At 40.8% G+C, this 23,041-nt stretch overlaps 1 protein-coding gene across 1 annotated transcript in view; it reads right to left on the bottom strand.

Annotated features, from left to right (window-relative positions):
• LOC120245870 (kalirin) overlaps positions 1 to 23,041 on the bottom strand; it is a 298,908-nt gene that overhangs the window by 131,503 nt on the left and 144,364 nt on the right. The window contains exon 11 of the mRNA XM_039253041.1: positions 7,781 to 7,972. Coding sequence (XP_039108972.1) covers positions 7,781 to 7,972 — 192 coding nt within the window. The remainder of the gene's footprint in view (positions 1 to 7,780; positions 7,973 to 23,041) is intronic.

Below are 23,041 nucleotides of genomic sequence, written 5' to 3'. Positions count from 1 at the left end.
TAGAGATAAGGAAAGAATCAATAAAGAGAGACAAAAATAGTCTTCAGGTTTCAGACAAGTTATTCTTTGTTATTTAGATAGGAGAGGCTCTAGATGTGGCAGAAGAGGTTGAGTTAACAAGAATAATAAGCCCTAGAGGTAGCACGTAAGAAGGTATACAGAATGTCCTTCTTTGACAGGTGAGAAACTCTCTGAGCTTCAGCTTTCTAATCTACAAAGTGGAAATAAGATCTGCCCTGCTCATCAAAGACTGTGGATATTAAATTATTTAATTATTATTAATGCTTTAAGTAAACATACAGCATTATTAATAAGCTCATAGCATCGTGATGATAGCTGTAAGGAATACAAATTTTTATTATTCAGGCTTCCTGTTATTTAGCAGTTTACATTCTGGTTGTAATCCAGTTTATTTCCTTTACAAATAACTTTTTTTTATTATAAAAACACAAAACAAGTTTTCCAGACCGTATAAGCTGGGATACATATTCCTACAAGTATAAGTGTATTTATTTCAAATCAGAATGAAATCAGGATTTTCAGGATACTGGTCACTGTTGCTTCTTGTTATTTCATACTTTCTAGCTGCCATTTTGCCTAGAGACCAAAACCATTTTCTAAAAGTGCTTAAGTCCCTGGGTAAAAGACAATGGATTCTCTGAAAAATTATTAGATAGAGAGGCAATATAACATAAAGCATGGTTAAGAATTTCAAACCCCAGGGGTGCCTGGGTGACTCAGTTGGTTAGCTGTCTGACTGCTGATCTCACCTCAGGTCTTGATCTTAGGGTCATGAGCTCAGGCCCCACATTAAGAAAAAAAAAAAAAAAGAGTTTCAAACCACAGTTCTACCATGTATCAGCTATATAACCTTGGGCAAATAAACTACCCTCTCTGTACCTCAGTTCCTCAGTTTTCCTTACCAGTAAAATGGGGATAATAGTAGTGTTTACCCCCGCAGAGTTGTAAATATTACTAATTTGATATATATGTGTGTGTATGTTTGTGTGCATATATACACAAATAAGTGAGATATATCTATATCTATATACATATCTGTATCTATATATATCATTTAGAAATGGTACCTGTTATATAGTAAGTGTAGATATTATATTTAAAAGATATTTTTGGGGGGCATTTGGGTGGCTCAGTCAGTTAAGCATCCGACTCTTGTATTGGCTCAGGTCATGATCTCATGGTTATGAGATCAAGCCCCGAATCAGGCTCTGTGCTAGGCATGGAACCTGCTTAAGATTCTCCCTCTCTCTCTCTCTCTCTCTCCCTCTGGCCCTCTCTTCTCTCTCTCTCTCTCAAAACAAACAAGTAAATAAAAGATGTTTTTAAATAAAATTTCTAAAATGCTTATTTGTTTATTTTGTGAGAGAGAGTGTGTGAGTAAGGGAGGGGCAGAAAGAGAGGGAAAGAGAATCCCAAGCAGGCTCCGTGTTCAACACAGAGGCTCACGCAGGGCTTGATCCCATAACCATGAGATCATGACCTAAGCCAAAATCAATAGTCAGGCACTTAACTGACTAAGCCACCCAGGTGCCTCAAAAATAAAAGATATTTTTGATGCTAGCCACCCCTAGGTCCAACAGAAGTCAGAGGGAAACTGAAATACTTCTTCATTTTGGAAGTAGTCCTTCAAAATCCTAGGCTGAGCTGGGCCTCTCTTTGCTGTTTTTGCTGCTTTGTCCTGAGATAGGAAAGCCTTAGAAACTGGAAAGCCTGGATATTTCTGAAGGAAAGAAAGAAGGGGAAAAGAGGAGAGTAGAAGCAAAGAAAAGAAAAGATGTAAAGAGAGATATAAAAACTGTAGACACCGAGCCTGTCATGAAAGAGAAGGAAAAGAAACTCGATGTCTCAAGGGAGGACAGGCATTGAGACAGAAGACTATTAGGGTAAGGCTGGCACTCATTGTTACAGGAATAAGAGAGATAGAAAAGAGGCTTATAGGGATCTTGAGAATTTTATTTGAATTAAGATAATTTTGTTCTCAGTACCATCCTTAAGCTATTTTAATGGCTTCATAGCCTTCCCCCCACCACCTTTCATCCTTAATAAAACCTGAACACCTCTGGTGTAGGTGTAGGGAAGAAAGCATCATTCTTTCTAAGGCCATCCACCATGATTCATGGCATTCTCTCCTCATGATGGTCATGCAGTTAAAGAGCAGGGGCAAAGACAGAAATTTCCAGATAAAAATGAGGTGTCAGTGTTGTAAACAAGGGGACCAGGGAAACACTAGGGACATCTGAGGATATACTCTGGCTTCTGAACTCAATGTCATTAGGACAACGTGTCCTCCTCCAAAATATTCTTTGACCAGTGAACTGAAACTGATTTCTCACATTCCTGTTCCCATATTCTACTGTATTATAAACAAACTCTTGTCTGAGGCAGGGTGAAAACCTACTTCCTACTAAGGAAAATCAGCTAAGAGATAAATGATAAAGGACAATACTCAGTGCAGCTCAGCCCGATGGTTGGCAGCCTGATAAGAAAAGGAAGTGCTGGTCTACATTCAAGAGTTTAAAATGTCAAATAAAATTGCTAGTGATTGAAGAGAATTTGACTTGGAGATAGGGTAGGGGGCTACAGCACCAAATACAAAGGGTTAGTGACATCTTTCTCTGTTTTTCCTTCTGTTAAAAAAACAAACAGAAGGAAAGAAGCTCTTGAATGGAACTGGTATTAACTGACATTAATTCTTGATTCTGCTCTGTCAGGCTATTCCATGAGCATGGGAAAACTGCTCTGCTTCAACTACTTCATATTTAACATGGTGTGTGCATGTGTATGCATGCATATGTGTGGTCTCTCCAGCTTGTTTCTAAAATCCCTTCCAGCTCTAACATGCTATAGTGTCTCTTAAGTCTGATGTCAAGAAGAGGGTATTAAAGAAATGCCTCTCTAAACTGAACCTCTGCAGTCACAGCCTAGATACTGAGATATCCAACCTAGAAAGCTTGAGTAGTGAGCCACTTGCAATCCCAGGAGGCCACATGCTCACAGTACCTCCTGGTGGCAGCACATTTAAATTGCAGGCTCACAGTTTTGAATAGGCATCTCTGAGGCATAAAGTGGACAGAAATGAACATTAGTGTCACTAAACTATGAGTAAGGATCAATATTCCATTTCCTAGGCTGCAATTTTCCTATCCTGTGGATTTCCTTCTGTGTATGTGTCCATCTGACTTCTCCCTGAAGGGCATGCCTAGATTGCTTTGAAAAGAATCCACATCAGAGAGCCACTTCCATTACTAACTTACTAATTATCAGGCAGCAACAGTGAGCTAGTCAGAATGGTCTCTCACTTCAGGCTACCACAAGCAACGACTGCCAGAACTAGGTAAACTCATGGAGTGTGTGAGGTAATTGGTAATAGCAACCACGTGTTTTTTTCGCTGTTGTTCTCCATTTTGGTTTCTCTCCCCCTGGGGTAATCTTCTTTAGCTTCTGCTTACTGAGAGTCTCATATATTAGCACTTGCTTTCTCCATTGCCTCTCATGTTTCAGCCATTTCCAGATGCTCTTCTTGATCAAACACACCTGTACTGTGACCCATCCCTTCAGGGGTCTGCTCTTTGGTTGGCAATGAATACTTGGTCCATTTTGATATAAACACTTAGATGGCTTTATGTGTTCTTTCTCTCAGAGAACACATGTGGTTGTGGCCCCAAACACCTATACCCAAAGAATGGGCCTAATTTGAGAAGTTTGAGAACCTTCATAGGGGTAAAGTTAAGGGAACCTTGAAATGCAGTACATAAAACTAGTCCTAATAGCGAACCAGTGTATTTAGGAGGGGCCAGCCCATGGAGCCTACCCTGCCTGCAAAGTGGGACAGCCTGAGAAAGAGGCAATGGAAAAAGGCAGTCAAGGAGGGACAAGGAAGAGAGACACTAGGAGGTCTGTAGAAATAATGAGGCTTATAGATGAGTGGTTAAGGAAAGAGGTATTTTTACTCTATAACGTTCACCTGCTGATTGGCTAGTCCATCAGCACAGCTCTGGCAGCCACTGTGCTGATACAATCGACTCCCCATGATGTCTAATGGAGACTAGGTCCAGAGGGTGAGGAGCCCCTCCCTCATTTTGAAGAGATCATTTTTCTTTGGTATCGACTACCAGCTTTTACTTCTTAAATAAGCACCATGACAGTTTGGCACTTGAAACAGAGGGTGAAGCAGTCTTATTCTTGAAAGCATCATCCCTTTTGAAGACTGACTTAGTTTTGATTCTATGGTGGGTGGTGGGTAGAAGAACATGTGTACACGTGAGGGTCTGAGGAGTGTGTGTGTGTGTGTGTGTGTGTGTGAGACTGAGCAGCAAGTGTGGAAGAATGATTTCACAAGGTTGGAAACAAATAGAAATGGGCATTTAGTTAAGCGGTGTAATAAAGAGTTGAGGTTGATTATCTTGGCCACATTCTTTAGTTAATTTGACTCTCATATTATTACTACAAAAATACCTAAAAAGGGATATTTTGAAAGCCTAGCAATTGCAGTATTTCCATGGAAACACAGGAAGGAAAGAGAATTCTGTCTGGACAATCTCTGCAGAGCAGATGACACTTGGTACAAATGCCTTCTCCCTGGACAAAGAAAATGAGGACCTGGGTACATTCTCTCTACATGCTCCCTTGCTCTCCAGGCTAGTGGAATGCCAGCTGCCCTCCTTTTCCTGGACAAAAAGAAGCTATTTGAAAGTTTAGCACAATATATACTAATAACTAAGGCTCTGCAAGCATAAGAAGGTCCCAAGCACATGTTTGTCACCTCTCTTTATAGTGTGTCTCTTCTTTCCAAGTAGGGATGACAAATTTTATTTTTGTAAAATAACATTATTGGGATTCTTATTGATTTTCAATTGAAAATATCATTGAAGAAAAGTTATAAAACCAAAAAATGCAAAAGAAAATTAAATTACCCATAACATTTAACTTCTTTGTATATTTCTCTCTAGTCTTTATTCCAGGTGTGTATCAAAATTGTGGTCATGCTGGATATACAGTTTTTACTACAAGCCCTTTCTCATGCTATTGAAAATCTTTGACAATGTGATTTATAATGACTGTATAATATTTCACTAGCTAGATGCACTCTGATTTGTTTAATGGATCACTCAACACAGAATATTCAGAGAGTTTCTAGTTATTCAAATTATGAATAACACTGCAATAAAATGGTTAGAAGGTTTTAACCTTCCAGACTCCTATGGCTACCAAGAATTCATAAAGCAGGACCTATAGGATTAAACAGACTTCAAATCTGCAGAAGAAATGTGGCTGGAGCATATCTTTTTCATATCGTCTTCCTCTTTTCTCTCTGATCCTAATTAGAGCAAATCTTTTGATATAGGAAGTGGGCAAGAGTAAAATTATGAACTTCAGCCTAGGGAGTCACAGGGAGTCTAGGTTAAATCATTTATGAAGACAGATGTTCAGTTCCTACTCAGAAATGTCCTGTACAGGAGGCTCTAATTCCTTCAAAATTATATCCCATGATAACATTCTATTACACATTGGTATTAATGCAAAACCTCAGCAAATGATTGTATGCAGACAGAAAGGAAGAAAGGAAAGAAAGGAGGAAGAAATTAGCCATAACTAGGCAGGAAGGATCTATGACAGTACTTATCAATATCTGTCTCCCATACCCACAACCTGGCAACACTTTACGTTTCTCAGCTAAGATCTACCCTCCCCATCAAGGCCTGCTTTGGAGATTGAAAATGTAAAGAGGGAAAAGAAGAGTAAGGAGAAGGAAGAAGAGCAGAGGAGGGGAGGAGATGCAAGAAGAAAACAGGAGACTGTGGAGTAAGTAGCAGGGGCAAGGGAGAGCAGTCTTCAGGAAGACAGGTAAAATCTCCAGTGTATGATTTAGAAGCTCCGTAACTTAAACAGACTCTTTTGTGAGGCTGAGTTTTCCCGATTGAAAGTATGTTTAATAAAATCTAGATCACAAGATTATCATGAGGAGTCCATGTATCTGGTACATAGTGGGTACCCAATTAAAAACAATACTACCTACTACACGTTGAGTGCTTACAATGAGCCACTTCTTAGGTTAGGTAAGTCACCTGTATTACCTCAGACTTAATTGCTATTATTTATTATTATTATTATCAATATCAAATAAGAGAAGTAGAAAAAGAAAGGAATCTTGAATTCACTTTAAAACCATAAGGGGTCTCAGGGCCACCGAATCCGACTGCATGATTTTACAGATGAGGCAACCCAAGGCCAGAGACACAGTGATCTGTACAAGCTCACACGGTTCTATAGCAGCAGAATCTGGACTAGAACCCCAGTCTTCTAGCTCCATGTACAGGAGGTGGGAGACGAAGCTACACTGACCTCATCTGCCACCTCCCTGGGCAGCTGGCACCCCCACAGCCCTCATGAGGAACATGACTCCTGTTCATTCATGCTCCATTCCATCACCCACAGGCTCATCATTAAAGGAGAATACAAATGCCTTTGGTTTCTGAAACCATTATTAAGAATCCGGTGAGCCACAAGCGAGCAGACAACCAGGCAGGAAACCTGGATTAAAGCTAATCCCCCTGCTTTACAGACACTCATCAGAGAGTGACTGTGGGTCCCACGGAGAGGAAGCAGAGCCAGCTTCAGGGAGCTCACCAGCCCCTTCATCTGCCTGGGGAATCACAGTTTAGAAAACATTATCTTTTCCTGTTTTTCTCTGATAGGCACTGCAACAGTTTGCATTCATTCCCACCAAGTGTCAGAAAAGCCTGTGAAGTAGTAACAACCAGGCTTCTTAATGCATTTCAAATATCAAAAATCAACTTAATTAAGTAGGGTTAATTTTTTTTTTCCTGAGAAGCAATCACACTTTAATTAATACTCCATTAAAATGAATTCCTGGGGGAATACAAGCATGCATACACCTAATGAGTTCATCTGCCAAGGGTGTTATTATAGAAGATGCTAAATGTGCCTCCTTACTGGCCACTTACTCAATTTCAAATGCCCCCATGTTAATCAGAAATGAAAAGCAAATGCAGGTTTGCAACCCAACTCCTTTCTATGAGCCTCTCTGCCCTGCCAACAGTGGAACATAATCCATTCTCCCCTTTCCCGTCTCCACGTTGTGAATGACTCAGGGCCAGATTTAAACCCAGCTGCCTTCCTCCTGCACGGAGGTTACCTCAGTCCCCCTTCCTTCACTGGCCACCACTCCACAAAAAGACAGTTGAGAACCAACTCACATTAACATCACCACCCTGTGGCAGACCTCATTAAGAAGATTTAATCCTCTATTTTAAAAAAAAATAAAAGAAAAGCATAGAACGCATTTGCAAACTCTTTATGTTTCTTGCTGGTAGCAAAGGTGATCAAAGTTGTGCAGGACTGATTTCTGATAGGAAACAGCAATGATGAGAAACTGGGTATGGGGTGGGAAGGGAGTCTCTGCTATTTTACATTTCCTCTTGCAGTGACTATTTCTATACTAGGGATCCCCCAGTTTCTCCAGCTGCAGACTGAATGCTCTAGCTAGACTCTCTAAACTACCTGCCTGGGTGGCTCCCTCCTCACTAGAGTTGAGAAGGAAATGTTCCATTTTGGTGGAGACCTAAATACAGGTAATCAGGAGCAAATTGTTAGTATCGTCACTGTTAGGAGGATAGTAACCCCAAGACCATCTGGACCCCTGGGCATACCTTGGGGGCCATTTTCCTAGGAAACTGCCCTGACCCTTGCCAGAACAAATCAACCAAGCCAACGCCCCCTTTCCATCAGCTCGCCTTACCTCTTTGGTGTGTGTGTGGAAGGAGACAGACATGTCCAGGAGAAGCTTCCGCTGTTCCACCCTGCGCACAAAGTCCTGGATGCGCACCTCCAGGTGTCGAGCTGCCTTGTAGATCTCCTCGGGGTCACATTCCCCCGTCTGAGCCAGCTGCTCTGCAGCCTCTAGGAGCTTGTCCGCATTGGTGTAGGTATTCTGCCAGCAGCAACAGTGAGGGAAAGTCAACTTGCAGTCACTGACTGAGAGCTTCACACTTTCCCCCAGCCCACCCGGGGCTGCCCAGAGCTGGAGCCTAGGGTGTAGGCGCTAAGCCCACAGCTCCCTGATCTGGCACCAGAGGAGCTGAGTGCCAGGCTCGCCCGCTGCCTCTCAGCAAGCTAGCAGCCTGGCTGGCAGCTCGGCATAAATGGGCACTAGCTAGGTGCCTCCTCCGTTTCTGGGATTTCTCAGAGGTGGGATGTCCCTGGAAAGAAGCGAGAAAACAATGCGAGAACCCCCTCTCCCATGTGCTGCGGTTCCCCACCCTTGTGAAGATCCATCATTGCCTTCACATCTCAGGCTGTAACTGCCAGAGTCAGAAATACCTCATCCACAAAGATCGTCTGTGTTTCTATGTGAGAACACCAGGGAAACAATAACTGGGAGGCTTGTTGGACTCCCCCCCACCAAGTTCCCTGTAACTACTGGTGTTTATCTTTTGGAACAGAGCTATCTCTTTATAGGGGCAGGGGTCAACAATTCCAGGGAGCTGACAGAAGGAAGCGGCCACAGTCAGAGTGAGGAGATGCAGGCTATTCCCTGAGCACCCAATGAAGGCTTAATGTTTGCAGGAAGGCTGGGGAGGAGCCCAGTGATTTCATCATAAGCTACTGCATGCACATGCGCGCGCGCACACACACACACACACACACACACAATCCTTCAATCCATGTCTGTACACACCATGCTATTCTGTAAAGCATTTAAAAAGGCAACCAGCTTATAATTATTATTCATCAGGATGGAGTCACTGCCTTTATAATAGTTATGCCGTGAATTCAACTTTTCCTCAGCAGGCTCCCCTTAAAAAAGATCTGATATACCCTGATTTAGAACTGGTGATTCAACTGTATATTATATTTCTTAATATCCCTGCAGTCATACAATGCCCTATAGAGTGGTGAATAAGTGGATACTGGTAACCATGCAAATCTGGTAGCAGAAATAGTATCAAATGCAAAATGAGTGAAAAATTGAAATGGATTTATGAGCAATGACTGTGGAGAAGTGGTCTTTAGTTTCCATAGAGTTTTTTTTGTTTTGTTTTAACTTACCTGAAGATGTGGGCATTAAAGACTGAATTTCTACTCCCTCCCCAACTCTGGAAATTCACATGTTAGAGTTCTAACCCCCAGAACCTTAGAATGTGACCTTATTTGGAAAGGGTCATTGCAGATGTAATTAGTTAAGATCAAGTCACACTGGAGTGGAGTGGGTTCTTAATCCAACATGACTGTTGTCCTTACAAAATGAATGCTGTGTGAAGATGAAGCAGAGATAGGGGGATGTATCTACCAGCCAAGGAATGATAAACATTGCCAGCAAACCGCCAGAGTTAGGAGGGGCATGGACCAGATTCTCCCACATGCACCTCAGAAAGAACCAGTCCTGTTGACACCTTTGATCCTGGGGGGACTTCTAGGCTCCAGAACTGAGAGAGAATAAATTTCTGTTATTTAAGGCCCAAGAAACTAACACACTGGGGTAGAAACTTGCAGAGGTTGTTGACACAGACCCTTGACTGTACTGTAGAAGATGGGCAGGCCTTCAGCAAACACTTGTCATGGTTTTAAGAAATACTTAGGGAGGCCACAGTGGATCCTTAAGGAAAACAATGTCTGAAAAACAGTGGCTTATGGCAAATGCTGTCCCAGGGCAGGGTAAGGTAGGGTGGTGGTGGCACTTGAAAAGGAGGAAAAATGGGGCACCTGGTGGCTCGGTCAGTTGAGCGTCTGACTTCGGCTTGGGTCATGATCTCGTGGTCTGTGAGTTTGAGCCCCGCGTTGGGCTCTGTGCTGACAGCTCAGAGCCTGGAGCCTGCTTCAGATTCTGTGTCTCCCTCTCTCTCTGCCACTCCCCTGCTCACACTCTGTCTCTCATCTCTCTCAAAAATAAATAAACATTTAAAAAAAAAGAAAAGGAAGAAAAATTCTTTGGCCGCACTTGGGGAATTCATGGAAAAAACATGGTCCTTGTGTGAGGAAAGAGGCTTTGCCACTGAGTCAACTAAAGGTATATTGATTCTGGAGAGCAAATGAAGGAAATACTCAGAATCATGATGGAAACACCAAGAGAGATGGGAAATGATGGGCAGGCGAGACTTCCTGGGCTGTGGGCCAGGTTAAAGAAGGTTCTTATGGGGTTCCACCATTTCTAGTAAATACACCCAAAGCTGATGGGAGAGAATGTTTTTCAGGAATCCCTCAGATTTTCTACTTTAAGCCCTAGGGAATTTCAGGAAACCCCAAAGAAACCCAGAAGTTGAAACTTTATATTTTCTAGGCAATAAATATTTGTGGCAAAGTGAAAGCAAGCTTACTTAAAAGTTAAGTTTGGGATGAATAAGACATCTATAAAAAGCAAAACTGAAGTGCCTACTGTATATATAAAGTAGACAACTTGTCCCAGTTTGTCTTGGACTTTCCTGATTTTAACATTAAAAGTCCTATCAATTCTAAGCAAGCTGGGACGGCTGATTACCCTAATATATACCTAATGCTGTGAGTCTCTCAGGAGTACAGATACATATACAGTGTATATTGCCTCAAAAGATTATTGTTAATCATCCTTGAGAGAAAGAATATGGCAACACAGAAAAATGAGCAAGTAACACAATAATAATTAAAGGTTAAAGTTCTTTGACATGATATAGATGCAGAAAAAATGGATAAAAACTGAGAATAAAAATAGCCAATAATTACTGGCATAATAATTTTCACATGCCAAGGACAGTCTAAAGGTTCATATGCATATTAACTCACTTAATCTTCAAAATAACACTATGAAGTCAACACAGCCATCAGCCCCATTTTACAGATGAAGAAACTGAGGCACAAATTATTTCTGGCCAAGGTCACATGTCTCATATGCTAGAACCAAGATTAAAATCTTTTCTGGTTTCAGAGCCCAAGCTCCAAACCACCCACTATCCTGTCAGATGAAAAGGGGCCTTGGCTGAGATGTTTTACCCCAAAGGCAGTGGGAAGCCACCGAACAGTTTTAAGCAGAAGACAGATATGATGAGTGTATGGTGTATAGAGACATGACCCTGCCTCTATACAGAGTGAAGGCAGAAGCCTAAGGATGGGCAGGACTCAGTAGCGAAGGAAGAGGACTTCTCATTGACAGTATTCGTTTTTCCTTAGGTCACAGTGCTCTATGTTTAATCCCATTCCATAGCCATGTTCATGCTCACATGTAACAATGTGCTTCATGGGTATCTCCCTACTGGTCTACAAGCTCCTTAAATGTAGGTTCCATGTTACATTCATCTTTGGTTCTTCATGCCAGGAGCTGTGGCTGGTGTACGATAGGCACTTATTAAATGTTTACTGAATAAACAAGGCACAGAGATGGGTATGGTATGTTTGATAAGTGAAGTCAACCTGAACAAATTAGACAATGGTAGGAAATCATACTGGATAAGGCTGAGAAGAGCTAGAGAATACATTTTATAAAGAGAAGGGCATAATAAAGACAGGTGGGAGGGCAATGGGGTCAAAGCTAAAAGCTGGGCTCCCTGCTTTACCTGCTGCCCAGCCTCTCCCAAAAAGAGATTCTAAAATTCAGATCCAATCACACCTCTTTTCTTAAAACTGTTCAGTGGCTTCCCACTGCCTTTGGGGTAAAATACCTTAGTATGGCATGCAAGGCCCTTCTTCATCTGACACTTGACTTTTCTCTTCCACTTCAACTCACATTTCTCCCCTACAGCCCATGAAATATATTGCTTACACTTCCAGAAACTCATTGCATTGAATCCTCCCCCTATTCTTACGGCTGAGATGCTTTCCTCCATTTTTTTTTTAACATGATCAAATCTTACCCTTTAAGACCCAGACCAGGCACCTCTTCCTCCAGGGAGTCCACCCTCACATCCACTTCCCACCCAAGGTTGGCCTAGATGTGCTCCTCTGAGCTCCCAGGGTGATCTGTGCCAACCCCTTCCATGGTACCTGCCATATTCTAATGCAAGTGTTTGCCTTTCTCATCTGCTTAGAGGTAAATAATGTCTTTCATCTCTTTCCTTTAGTGCCTGGCACTAAGTAAATGCTCCATAAATATTAAGTAAGTGAATTAATAAATTAAAGAATACATCACTCCCCATCTGTCCTAATATTCAATCCTTGGCTCCCATCAATACTTGGTATAAGACGTTACATGCTAGAATCCATGTCAATGTTTGACACCATTTGGTTTATCCTACCTCTTGGCACAGTCTTGAAATAGAAATGTACTTAGAGAATATCAGCTAGAGAATTACCAAAGCAGTGCACTCATGCCTATCATCACCCCAAATTGGGGCACAGATCATGACAGGCTTCTGCTCACCTTCTGACCAAATAAACAGCAGTTTCTGCCCCAGAGCCAGAGTTGGACTTTACTCTGCGTACAGTTCCTGGGCATTCTTGGGTTTCCCAGCTTCATAGCCTCTGCCTTGTACTTGACCTCTTATCAACAACTGATATAACAAAATGGTTTCTAAGAGCTGGGTTATTGATCCTTCAGGCTTTGAGGTTTTCAAGCAAGGCCTGTTGTAGCCCTGAATCAGACATTTGGGACACAGAGGTAGCTGCAGTTTCTGTTTTTCTCTCCCCAATTCCTTTGTCAACCAGGAAAAATACCCTAGATAATTCAGGCCTTCAGTCTACCTTCCATTCCCTCTGCTGCAGGCCTGGTCCATTATGTTTTTGCTTTGTCCTCATGGAAAAAACAGAACATTCTAGGATACTTTGTCTCTTAAAACAGAGGCATCCTCCAAACACAGGTATGGTTTCAGTCTCCCTAGGCTGAAACAGAAGGGCAGGGGGCAGGGAGTGGAAGAGACAGTGAAAATAAGCACCTATAGCATCAAGAGTTGGTTTCCTTGGTAACATGAAGTTAGCACTCTTGGCTGTATGCTCTGGGGATGAGAAAGATAAGGTCCAGGAAGCACTTATATTATTCAAAAGAGGCAGTGTGGACTTGAGAATGTGACTACCAGAGGGCCAGGTGACAATTTCTTTCCTGATGATTACTTTTCCAGGCTGGCAGAGCTGGAGCCCATGGACGATGAGACGAAAGGAGCGAATGAGGGAAAGAGAGACATGGAAGTACAGGCATTGGGGAAGATACAGACTTATCACTGGATTTTGACAAAAGTGAATGGCAGACAAATCAAGGTGATGCCTAAAATTTTACATTTGAATACTATTTAATGTTGACAAATAAATTTCTTTCACCTTTCCTTAAACAATCTGGGGGAAGATATATAGAGAATGCATCTGAGGGAAAAGAACCACCTGAAAGAATTAAAGGTAATGGCACCCAGTATTCACACAGTGCTGGGAATGGTACCTGCTTCCAGCAGTCACACTGGAAAACCTCATGAATCACAGGATATTAGGTAGAGTACTCAGAAGAGTCTTGCCTCAGCAGAGGTAAATAATTAGCACTAGACCAAGCACTGCTCCGGTCCTGCCTAACAAATTTTGCAAGAAGGACCTAAAAAGATCAAATGTTTTTCAAGTAACTTAACTGTGTCCCAAGATAAAGCTTAAGAATATATATAGGGGAGCACCTGGGTGGCTCAGTCAGTTAAGCATCCAACTTTGGCTCAGGTCATGATCTAATGCTTCATGAGTTCAAGCTCTGCTTTGGGCTTTCTACTGTCTGTAGGGACCCTGCTTTGGATCCCCTGTCTTCCTCTCCCTCTGTCCCTCCTCTGGTCACTCTCTCTCTCTCAAAATTAAATAAACATTAAAAAATATTTTTTTAAAAAAGCATATTTATAGGAGTATAGAAATATTCAGCAACCAACAAGGTAAAATTCACAATGTCTGGTAACTAATAAAAAACTACCAGACATACAAAGAATCAGGAAAATATAATCTATGATGAGGAGAAAAATCAATCAAATCTGACCCAGAACTGACATAGATACTAAAATTAGCAAAGGTTTTTTAAATGGCAATTGTAACTGTATTTCATATGTTCAAAAGTTAAGTAGAGAAACATAAGACCTAAAAAATAAAGACCTTGCACTTCAAGAGATGAAAAGTATACTGGATTATATCAATAGTAGGTTAAACACTGCAGAAGAAAATATTGCTGAACTAAAAAACACAGCAATATAGACAAAAACTGAGGACTGATGGATGTGGGGGGGAGGAGGGATGGGCATGGAGGAGGGCACTTGTGGGGATGAGCACTGAGTTTTATGTGGAAACTAATTTGACAATAAACTATTTGTAAAAAAAAAAACACAGCAATATAGATACTATTCAAAACGAAATGCTGAGAGAAAAAGAATTTTTTTAAATGAAGCATCAGTGAGCTGTTGAACAACTTTATTAAAACTAATACCCATGTGATTGAAATCCCTCAAGGAGAGTATGGAAAGTAGAAAAGATATTTAAAGAAATAATGAACAAAATAATTCCAAATTTATTATGTCCACAAGAAACTAAAACTTAACACAAGAAACTCAAAGAAAACTAGAGCAAGGCATATAAAAGTTGAATCAAACCAAGTTGAAAAAAGAGAAAAGGAAATCTTAAAAGTGGCCAGAGGAAAAGAAAGATGGCTACACACACACACACACACACACACACACACACACACACACACACTAAATATAAAGATTGACAGCAGACTTCTAATCAGAAGCAATGCAAACAAGAAAATAGTGGAGCAACATCTTTAAAGTACTGAAAGAAAGAAAAATCCTGTCAACCCAGAATTCTATGCCTAGCACAAATATTTGTCCAAAAAAACCAGTGAAAATAAAGACATATTAAGACATACAGATCTAAAAGAATTCTTCACCAGAAGACTTACATGACAAGAAATGTTAAGGGAAGTCCTTCAGGAAGAAGGAAAATGGTACCAGATGGAAATACAGATCCACACACAGGAATGAAGAACACTAGAAATGTTAACTATATGGGGAAAAAACTGTAAGATTTTTTTCTTATTATGTAAATCTCTTTAAAAGATAATGATTAAGGGGTGCCTAGGTGGCTCAATTGGTTAAGGGTCTAACTCTTGGTTTCAGCCTAGGTCATGATCACACAATATGTGGGTTTGAGCCCTGTGTTGGGCTCTGTGCTGCTGGTGTGGAGCCTGCTTGGGGTTCTCTCTGTCTCTGTCTGTCTCTCTCTCTCTCTCTCTCAAAATAAATAAATAAAACTTAAAAAAAACCATAATAATATAAAGATAACAATAGTGTAGGATGGGGTTTATAGCACATGCATAAGTAAAACATATGACAACAATAGCCAAAGGTCAGAAAGGGAGAAATGGAGGTGTACTATACTATTGTAAGGTTTTTTATACCATATGAAAACTGGCAAAACATCATTTGAAGGTGAACTGTAATGAAGTCACATATTGCAAACAACCCTAAAGTCACAATTAAAGCAACAAAATAAAGAGTTATAGCTAAAAAGCCAAAAGAGAAGATAAAATAGAATCATAAAAAATATTGAATTCTCAACATGATAAGTGTACTCTTTAATCCCCCTCATCTATTTTCCTCACCTCCCACCCACCTTCCCTCTGGTAACCATCAGTTTGTTCTCTATAGTTAAGAGTCTGTTTCTTGGTTTTTCTACCTTTCTTCTTTTTTTTTTTTTCCTTTGCTTGTTTGTTTTGTTTCTTAAATTCCACATACATGTGAAATCATATGGTATTTATCTTTCTCTAGCTTATTGCACTTAGCTAATATTATATTCCCTAGTTCTAATTTTTTTTTGTTTATTTATTTTTTGAGGGAGAGAGAGAACAGGGGAGAGGCAGAGGGATGAAGGGAGGGAGGGAAGGAGGGAAGGAGGGAGAGGGAGAGAGAGAGGGAGGGAGGGAGGGAGGGAGGGAGGGAGAATACCAAGCAGGCTCCACACTGTCAGTGTAGAGCTTGACATGGGGCTCAAACACACAAACTGTGAGATCATGACCTGAGCTGAAGTCAAGAGTCAGATGCATAACAAACTGAGCCACCCAGGTACCCCTATACTCCCTAGTTCTACTAAAAGCATATTACTGCTTTCTAGGAGACACTGAGGTTGGAGTGACTGCTAATGGGTATAGAGTTTCTTTTGGGGGTGATGAAATTGTTCCAAAAATAACTGTGGCAATATTTGCACAACTCTGTGAATACAATAAAAATCATGGTATTGTATACTTTAAAAGGGTGAATTGTGGGACACATAGGTGGCTCAGTTGGGTAAGCATCCAACTCTTGATTTTGGCTCAGGTCATGATTTCATGGTTCAAGAGACTGAGCTCTGTGATGGGCTCTGTGCTGACAACACCGAGTCTGCTTGGGATTGTCTCTCTCTCTCTGTCTCTGCCCCTCCCCTACTCATTCTCTCTCTTTCTCTCTCAAAATAAAGATATACACTTAAAAAATAAATGAAAGGGTGATTTTATGTTATGTGGATTATATCTCAATAAAGCTGGGTTTTATTTAAGGAAAAAAATATTCAATTAACCCAAAACAGGAAGAAAAAAAGAAGACAGAAAGTAATTAAGAATAGATGAAACAAATGGAAAAATATAACAAAATGATAGAAAAACATATCAATAGTCACATTAAATATAAGTTGTCTAAAGACCACAATCAAAAGGCAGAGATTGTCAGGTTGGATAAAAAGGCAAGCCCCAACTATACATTGTTTACAAGGAATGCACTTCAAATGTAAAGATACAAATAGGTTAAAAGGAAAAGGATGGAAAAAACATAGCATGATCACACTAATCAAAAGAAACCTGGGGTGACTTTCTTAATATCTGACATAGTAGATTTCACAGCAAATCATATTACTGGGGAAAAAGAAATTCATTTCATTATGATAAAGGGGTCAATTCATCAAAAGGACATCATAATCCCAAACATTTATGCACCTACTAAGAAAGCTTTAAAATACACGAAACAAACAACTGATAAACTTTCAAGGAGAAACAGACAAATCCACAATTATAATCGAAATTTAATGCCCCTCTCCCAATGATTAAATAGAATAAGTAAAAAGGAAATTAGTAAGGACATAGGAGATTTGAAGATTTGATCTAACTGATCTGACATTTATTAATTCTCCATCCAATAAGGGCAAAATGCATATTCTTTTCAAGTGCTCACAGAACATTTACCAAGATATAACGTGTTCTGGGCCAAAAATCAAGTCTCAAAAAGTTTAAAAGGATACTGTCATAGAAAATATTTTCTCTGATGATAACATAAATTATAAATCAATGATAGAGATATTATGGGATATCTCCAAAGAGCTGGAAACTAAAGAACATACTTTTAAATAATTTATGGGTCAAAGAAGGCAGTATAAGTTTATCAGGTACATACAGGTGTGCTAGGGCTCTTAATATACATTACCTCTAAGCCTTAGGATATTGTAAGATGGGAATTATTAATCACACTTTTCAAATGAGAAAACTGAGGCTCAGAAAGATAAAGTAACATGTTTGAAGTACATTACATAGGTAGACAATAGCAAGCCATGTCTCTGTGAATAAAACCCCCAGGACTTTTCATTAAATCATGTACCTCTCTAAGATTCAGTGTAAAATCTTTACCTCCTCCTCTTCTCTGTTACTTTGCATTATATTTGTTCTGGTACCTTTGATTTTTAAATTATGACACTGTAATTATTCCTTTGCAACTACTATTTTTTGTTTCATTTTGTTTTGTAATATACTTTCAAAGTGTGCATGGTACTTCCAGAGAGAATTACATTCTGCTTGAAGTAAAGAGTCCTTTATTACTCATTTTTCTAACTCAACTACTCATAAATGTACTTGGTAGGCACAGTGTTCTCCTTTTAACAGGTACTGAACCCCAAAGCTGTGCAGCCCAGCATCTTGTCAGTAGTAAGGCTTGGAAGTGGATATTTACCATCTTCTAATGTAGGTAGTCCCCAGTTTGAAAATGAGTAGTGACCTAAAAGTTTCTTTGTAAACCTCTTATTTAGCACTGAGAATATACTTTCCACATAAACGGGAGTTAGATTCCCAGGATAAAATAAAGAAATTCAGTTGTGCACATAATATGTTTAAAATTCGGTACTATCATTGTGCATCATGTACAATTAGTCCACATTTATAACTAGGGTGACAGAGGAAAATGCTTTTCAGTTTTCATCCTGGAGCATCAGGCACACATTTCTTCTCTACTTGCTGGCTTTCACAAAGGAGGAATGGGATGGACGCTGGCAATGGCAAAGTGGTGTTTGGTGGGAAGCAGTAGGAAAAAGGAAGGAAACTTCTTCTTGGTACCAGTGATAGGTTAGCCCAACACATTACATCTGCTAAAAGGGCATCTTCCTATGACTTTCCAAATAAGGCAACAAACAATAGTTGCTTTCATTAGGGCAATTTGTATGGCCAAACAAGGAATGTCTAATGAACAGTCCTAATCAGATGCTCCTTAAAGTGGAGTCTATTAATTGGGACTAATACCAGAAGTAAGTACTATAGATGCCAATACCTCCCAACACAGGAGTTTGGGTGTTGAAACTATCTCTGGCTGTATCACACTTACATACACAGTCACCACCCTGTCCCATCCTTATGTGCATCACTACTTGCTAGAGAGCATGTTCCTTTCTATATCTGGAATGCTTCAGCACCTTTCCCTATTACTAAAATGGTATATTTTCAGAACTCCACATTTTTTCAGTAAAGTTTTTTTTAAGTAAAGTTTTATTTTCCTATAGTCTAATTTTTAAGTATTCAAGAATGTACCTAGGTTTAGGAATTCTGAGAAAAGAGTATCACCTATTATTCACTAGAGTGTTTGTTCTCTCTTACTGATTCTTTCTCTTTCCTTCTATTCTGCACCAGCCCTATTCATTTACATGTTATACTTTAAAGAAAGTTCGATGTATTTCCTCTCAGCTTCAGGCTGGAAGCTGAATATCTAGTTACTTGCAGGTAAGAGAAAAAAAGAAAGAATGAAAATCAACTGTTAGCATATTATCTATTTAATAGAATAACAACAGCAACAACAACAACAACAACAACACAAAAACAACTTGTTTCTGGACCAAAAAGTAGGGTCAATCCTAGAGGCTGCCAATACAGGCTGGACAGAAAATATCAGGTCCAGCTTAAGAAAGGACTGGTCAAGTTTCCAGAAAATGTGGCCACACCTGCTCGGCTGAGACAGAAAGCAAGAAAGGATTTCGTCTCTGCCCCTCCCTGCCTATGCCTCCAGCATAGGGAGAGTAGTTGAAAGTAGAGACAGGGCTATAGGCAGGCCTGGGAGAGCCAAGACTGGTGCTTAGCCTGAATCCAAAGAAGAGCAAACAGGAAGGGGACTAGAGGCCAGAGGTTGTCCCAGAACTCCAGCGTGAGGCAAAGTAGAGGGCCCTAGGGAGCTAAGCAATCAGAAGATCAGAACCAGGATGCCCTAAAGACACAAAGCTCTAAAGACAGAGAAGGGAAGCATTTAATCCTCTTCCTGATAACAGGCCCCAGATGCAGGCAGCTGGCATCCATATTGCTGCTGGTAAGCAACTCACCACTCCCAGAACTTGATAACACAGTCTCCACCCTGGCCACCCTTCCCCATGCCTCCTTTTCCTTCACTCTACTCAAATTGGCACAATAATGAAGGGGAGTGTGCAACAGTAGAATGTGGAAAAAAATATTTGAAAAGTGAACAAGGTAGACCTAAGTGTTCAGACGTCGATACGTGGATTGCCCAGTCACCCTGGCCCTGTAGAAGTTCATTCTCATGTGGACATCTTACAGCCAAGGAAACAAGCAGTTGGTGAGATAACATCCTCACAGAATGAAGATGAACAGGGCCACCTGCTGTAGGGCTTGGCAACTCAAGACATCTTGGGGGGGGTGTACCCAAAGTAATGTTCTCTCTCAAAAAATATAACTTTGCTGTGTTGCTGTTTTTCCTGTTTTCCATGTTCTATGTTTGGCTGCCAGTGGGAGGCAGTGGGTGTGAGAGGGAAAAGGCAGGGTTCTGAGGAGACAAGACAGTTGGCTTGAAAATACTGCTGAAAACCTGTGGGCTTGGGGATTTACTTTTCTCTTCTGTCCCAGTCTTGAAGGGGATAGACAGGGAAAGGCTAGGTCTAACCCAGCGAAGTGGGGGTCAGATAATGAGTTAATGAAGCAGGGGCTTTGGCCCATCCACACTTCTGCTTTAGCCCAGTTAGTATAGTGCCCCTTCAAGCCCTTCTCCCTCCTGGTCACATACAGCCCTGTGGATCGCAGCTGTCCATGTCTGTACAGATCTGGAAGAGGCCCATAGCCTCTGACCCAAGAGCAGAGGTCACTGACCCTCTTGACTGATGGAGTTCCTGCTCATTTTCCACTTTGCAGACCCTGGACCACTCCTACCTGCCCTATTCTTACCTTGACCTACCTCCTTGGCGTTGATCCACAGGTTATATGGAAAGTGTTTCTCAACAGTAGCACTATTAACATTTTGGGCCAGATAATTCTTTGTTTGGGAGGCTGTCACAGGCTGAATTCTGTTCCTCCAAAAAGAGTATGCTGAAGCCTTAATCTCCAGTACTTGAGAATGTGACCACTTTTTGGAAACGGTGTCTTTGCAGATGTAATTCGTTAAGATGAAGTCATATTGGAACTGGGTGGGCTTTAATCCAGTATGACTGGTAGCCTTATACAAAGATGGTCATTTGGCCTTGGAAACCATTTTTATGAATACAGTGCAAAAGTGAAGAAAGAAGCCCCTGCCCCCAAGCCAAAGCCAAAGCAAAGGCTCTGAAAACTAAGAAAGCAGTGCTAAAAGGTGTCCATAGTCACACAAAAAAAGAAGATCTGCATGTCACCTACCTTCTGAAGACCAAGACAGTGTGTCTTCAAAGCAGCCCCTTTAACCTTGAAAGAGGGCCCCCAGGAGAAACAAGCTTGACCACTATGCCATCATCAAGTTCCCCCTAACTGCCGAGTCAGCCATGAAGAAAACAGAAGACAACAACACCCTTGTGTTCACCTGGATGTCAAGGCCAACAAGTAGCAGATCAAACAGGCTATGAGGAAGCTCTACAACTCTGAGGTGGCCAAGGTCAACACTCTGATCGGGCCCGATGGAAAGAAGGCATATGTTTGACTGGCTCCTGACTATGATGCTTGAATGTTGCCAACAAAATTGGGATCATTTAAGCTGAGTCCAGCTGGCTAATTCTAAATATATATTTTTTCACCATAAGAAAAAAAAGGTGGCCATGTGAAGATAAAAACACAGAGAGAACACCATGTGACATGAAGGCCAAGATTGGAATGATACAGCTACAAGCCAAGGAACACCAAAGATAGCCAGTAAACTGTCAAACTCCAGGAGGGAGGCCTGGAGCAGATTCTCCCTCCCAGCCCTCAGAAGGGACCAACCATGCTGATACCTTGATCTCAGACTTCCAGCTTCCAGCACTTTGAGACTGTTCATTCTGTTGTTTATAGCCACCCAGCTTGTGGTACTTTATTATAGTAGCCCTAGAAAACTAATATGGGGGCTATTCTTTGTACTATAGAATGTTTAGCAGCATCCCTGGCCTGTACCCAGATGTAACAGCAACCTCTTTCCCAGATCTAATAAACAAAAATGTCCCAGATGTTGCAAATATCCCTTGGGGGACAAAACTGTCTTCTAGTTGAGTACCACTGTTTTAGATCATAAGACAATAGAGGAAGCCCTAGTGAGGGAGACCATACAACGTCCTCAGCTCACAGTGCTTTTCTGATAATCCACAGGTGGCAGAAGATTTAAGAAATCATCTAGTACCGTGGTTCTTATAGGACAGGGTAAGGAGGTATATAAAGGAGACTGGAGGAGAAAAGCAAGACCTAGGCCCTACCTCACGTTACTCAAATCAGAATGGGGCTGGGGGGTGGCATCTGGCAGGATATTTTTTAAAAGCTATAATTGTAGCCACTATCTAAAGTTAAAACCACTCATCTAAGGGCAGGGCTCAAAGCCTGGGCTGAAATTTTGAGGTGAAAGAAATCTAGTCTTTTGCCTTAAAATGGGTTCAGTCTTTGAATGAATAGTGATGCTTCTGAAGACCAGAAAAACTTAGGAGAACTAAAGACTATCACAGATTTCACACTTTACTTAGAAGTTTAAATATGGTAACTGTGGTCCTATAGAAGCAAAAACTAGGCAGAAGCAAAAACTAGGCATAACCAAAATATTCAATAATAAAGGACTGGTTTACTACATTATGGTACAGCCACATGATGCAGTCATTACAATTATGTTTTGAAGACTATTTAGTGATCTGAGTAAGTGTTCCTAATGTAAGACTAAACAAAGAAGGCAGGTAAACCAATGTATGATCTGTTTCTGTCTGTCTATCTATCTATCAATCAAAAAAATTGCTGCTGATCATGATGGCTGCTAGATTTGGATCCACTTACAAACATTATTACATGTGGTAGATTACATCATTATCTCAAATTGCAGATAAGAAAAGTGAGCTTTAGAAAGATTAAAACAGACAAACAAACAACAAAACTTGAGTAAGCTCCAGTAGCTGGTGAATGGCAGATGCTGGTCTGGAATTCGCATTTGTTTCACCCCTAACAAAATGCTCTTTGCACTCTGCCATGCTAAATAAAAATTTGCCAATAAATATTAATAGTTTATATATAATCATCTCTAAGTGATATTAGGAATGATTTTTCTTGGGGCGCTGGGTGGCTTAGTCGGTTAAGCGTCCGACTTTCGCTTAGGTCATGATCTCGCAGTTCGTGGGTTCGAGCCCCGCGTCGGGCTCTGTGCTGACTGCCAGCTCAGAGCCTGGAGCTTGTTTCAGTCTGTGACTCCCTCTCTCTCTGACCCTCCCCTGCTCACGCTGTCTCTCTCTCTCTCTCCTAGAAATAAATAAAACATTAAAAAAAATTAAAAAAAAAAGGATGTTCCTTTCACCACTGAATTTTCTTGACATGCATATCAAAAACAAATTTACCGTAAGTATATGAGCTTAATTTTGGACTCTCAATTCCACTTCATTCATATTTCTATTCTTATGC

Source organism: Hyaena hyaena, unplaced genomic scaffold (genome assembly GCF_003009895.1).
Source record: "Hyaena hyaena isolate Hyena2069 unplaced genomic scaffold, ASM300989v1 scaffold_434, whole genome shotgun sequence".
Classification (NCBI taxonomy): domain Eukaryota; kingdom Metazoa; phylum Chordata; class Mammalia; order Carnivora; family Hyaenidae; genus Hyaena; species Hyaena hyaena.
This window is presented reverse-complemented; position numbering and strand designations above follow the sequence as displayed.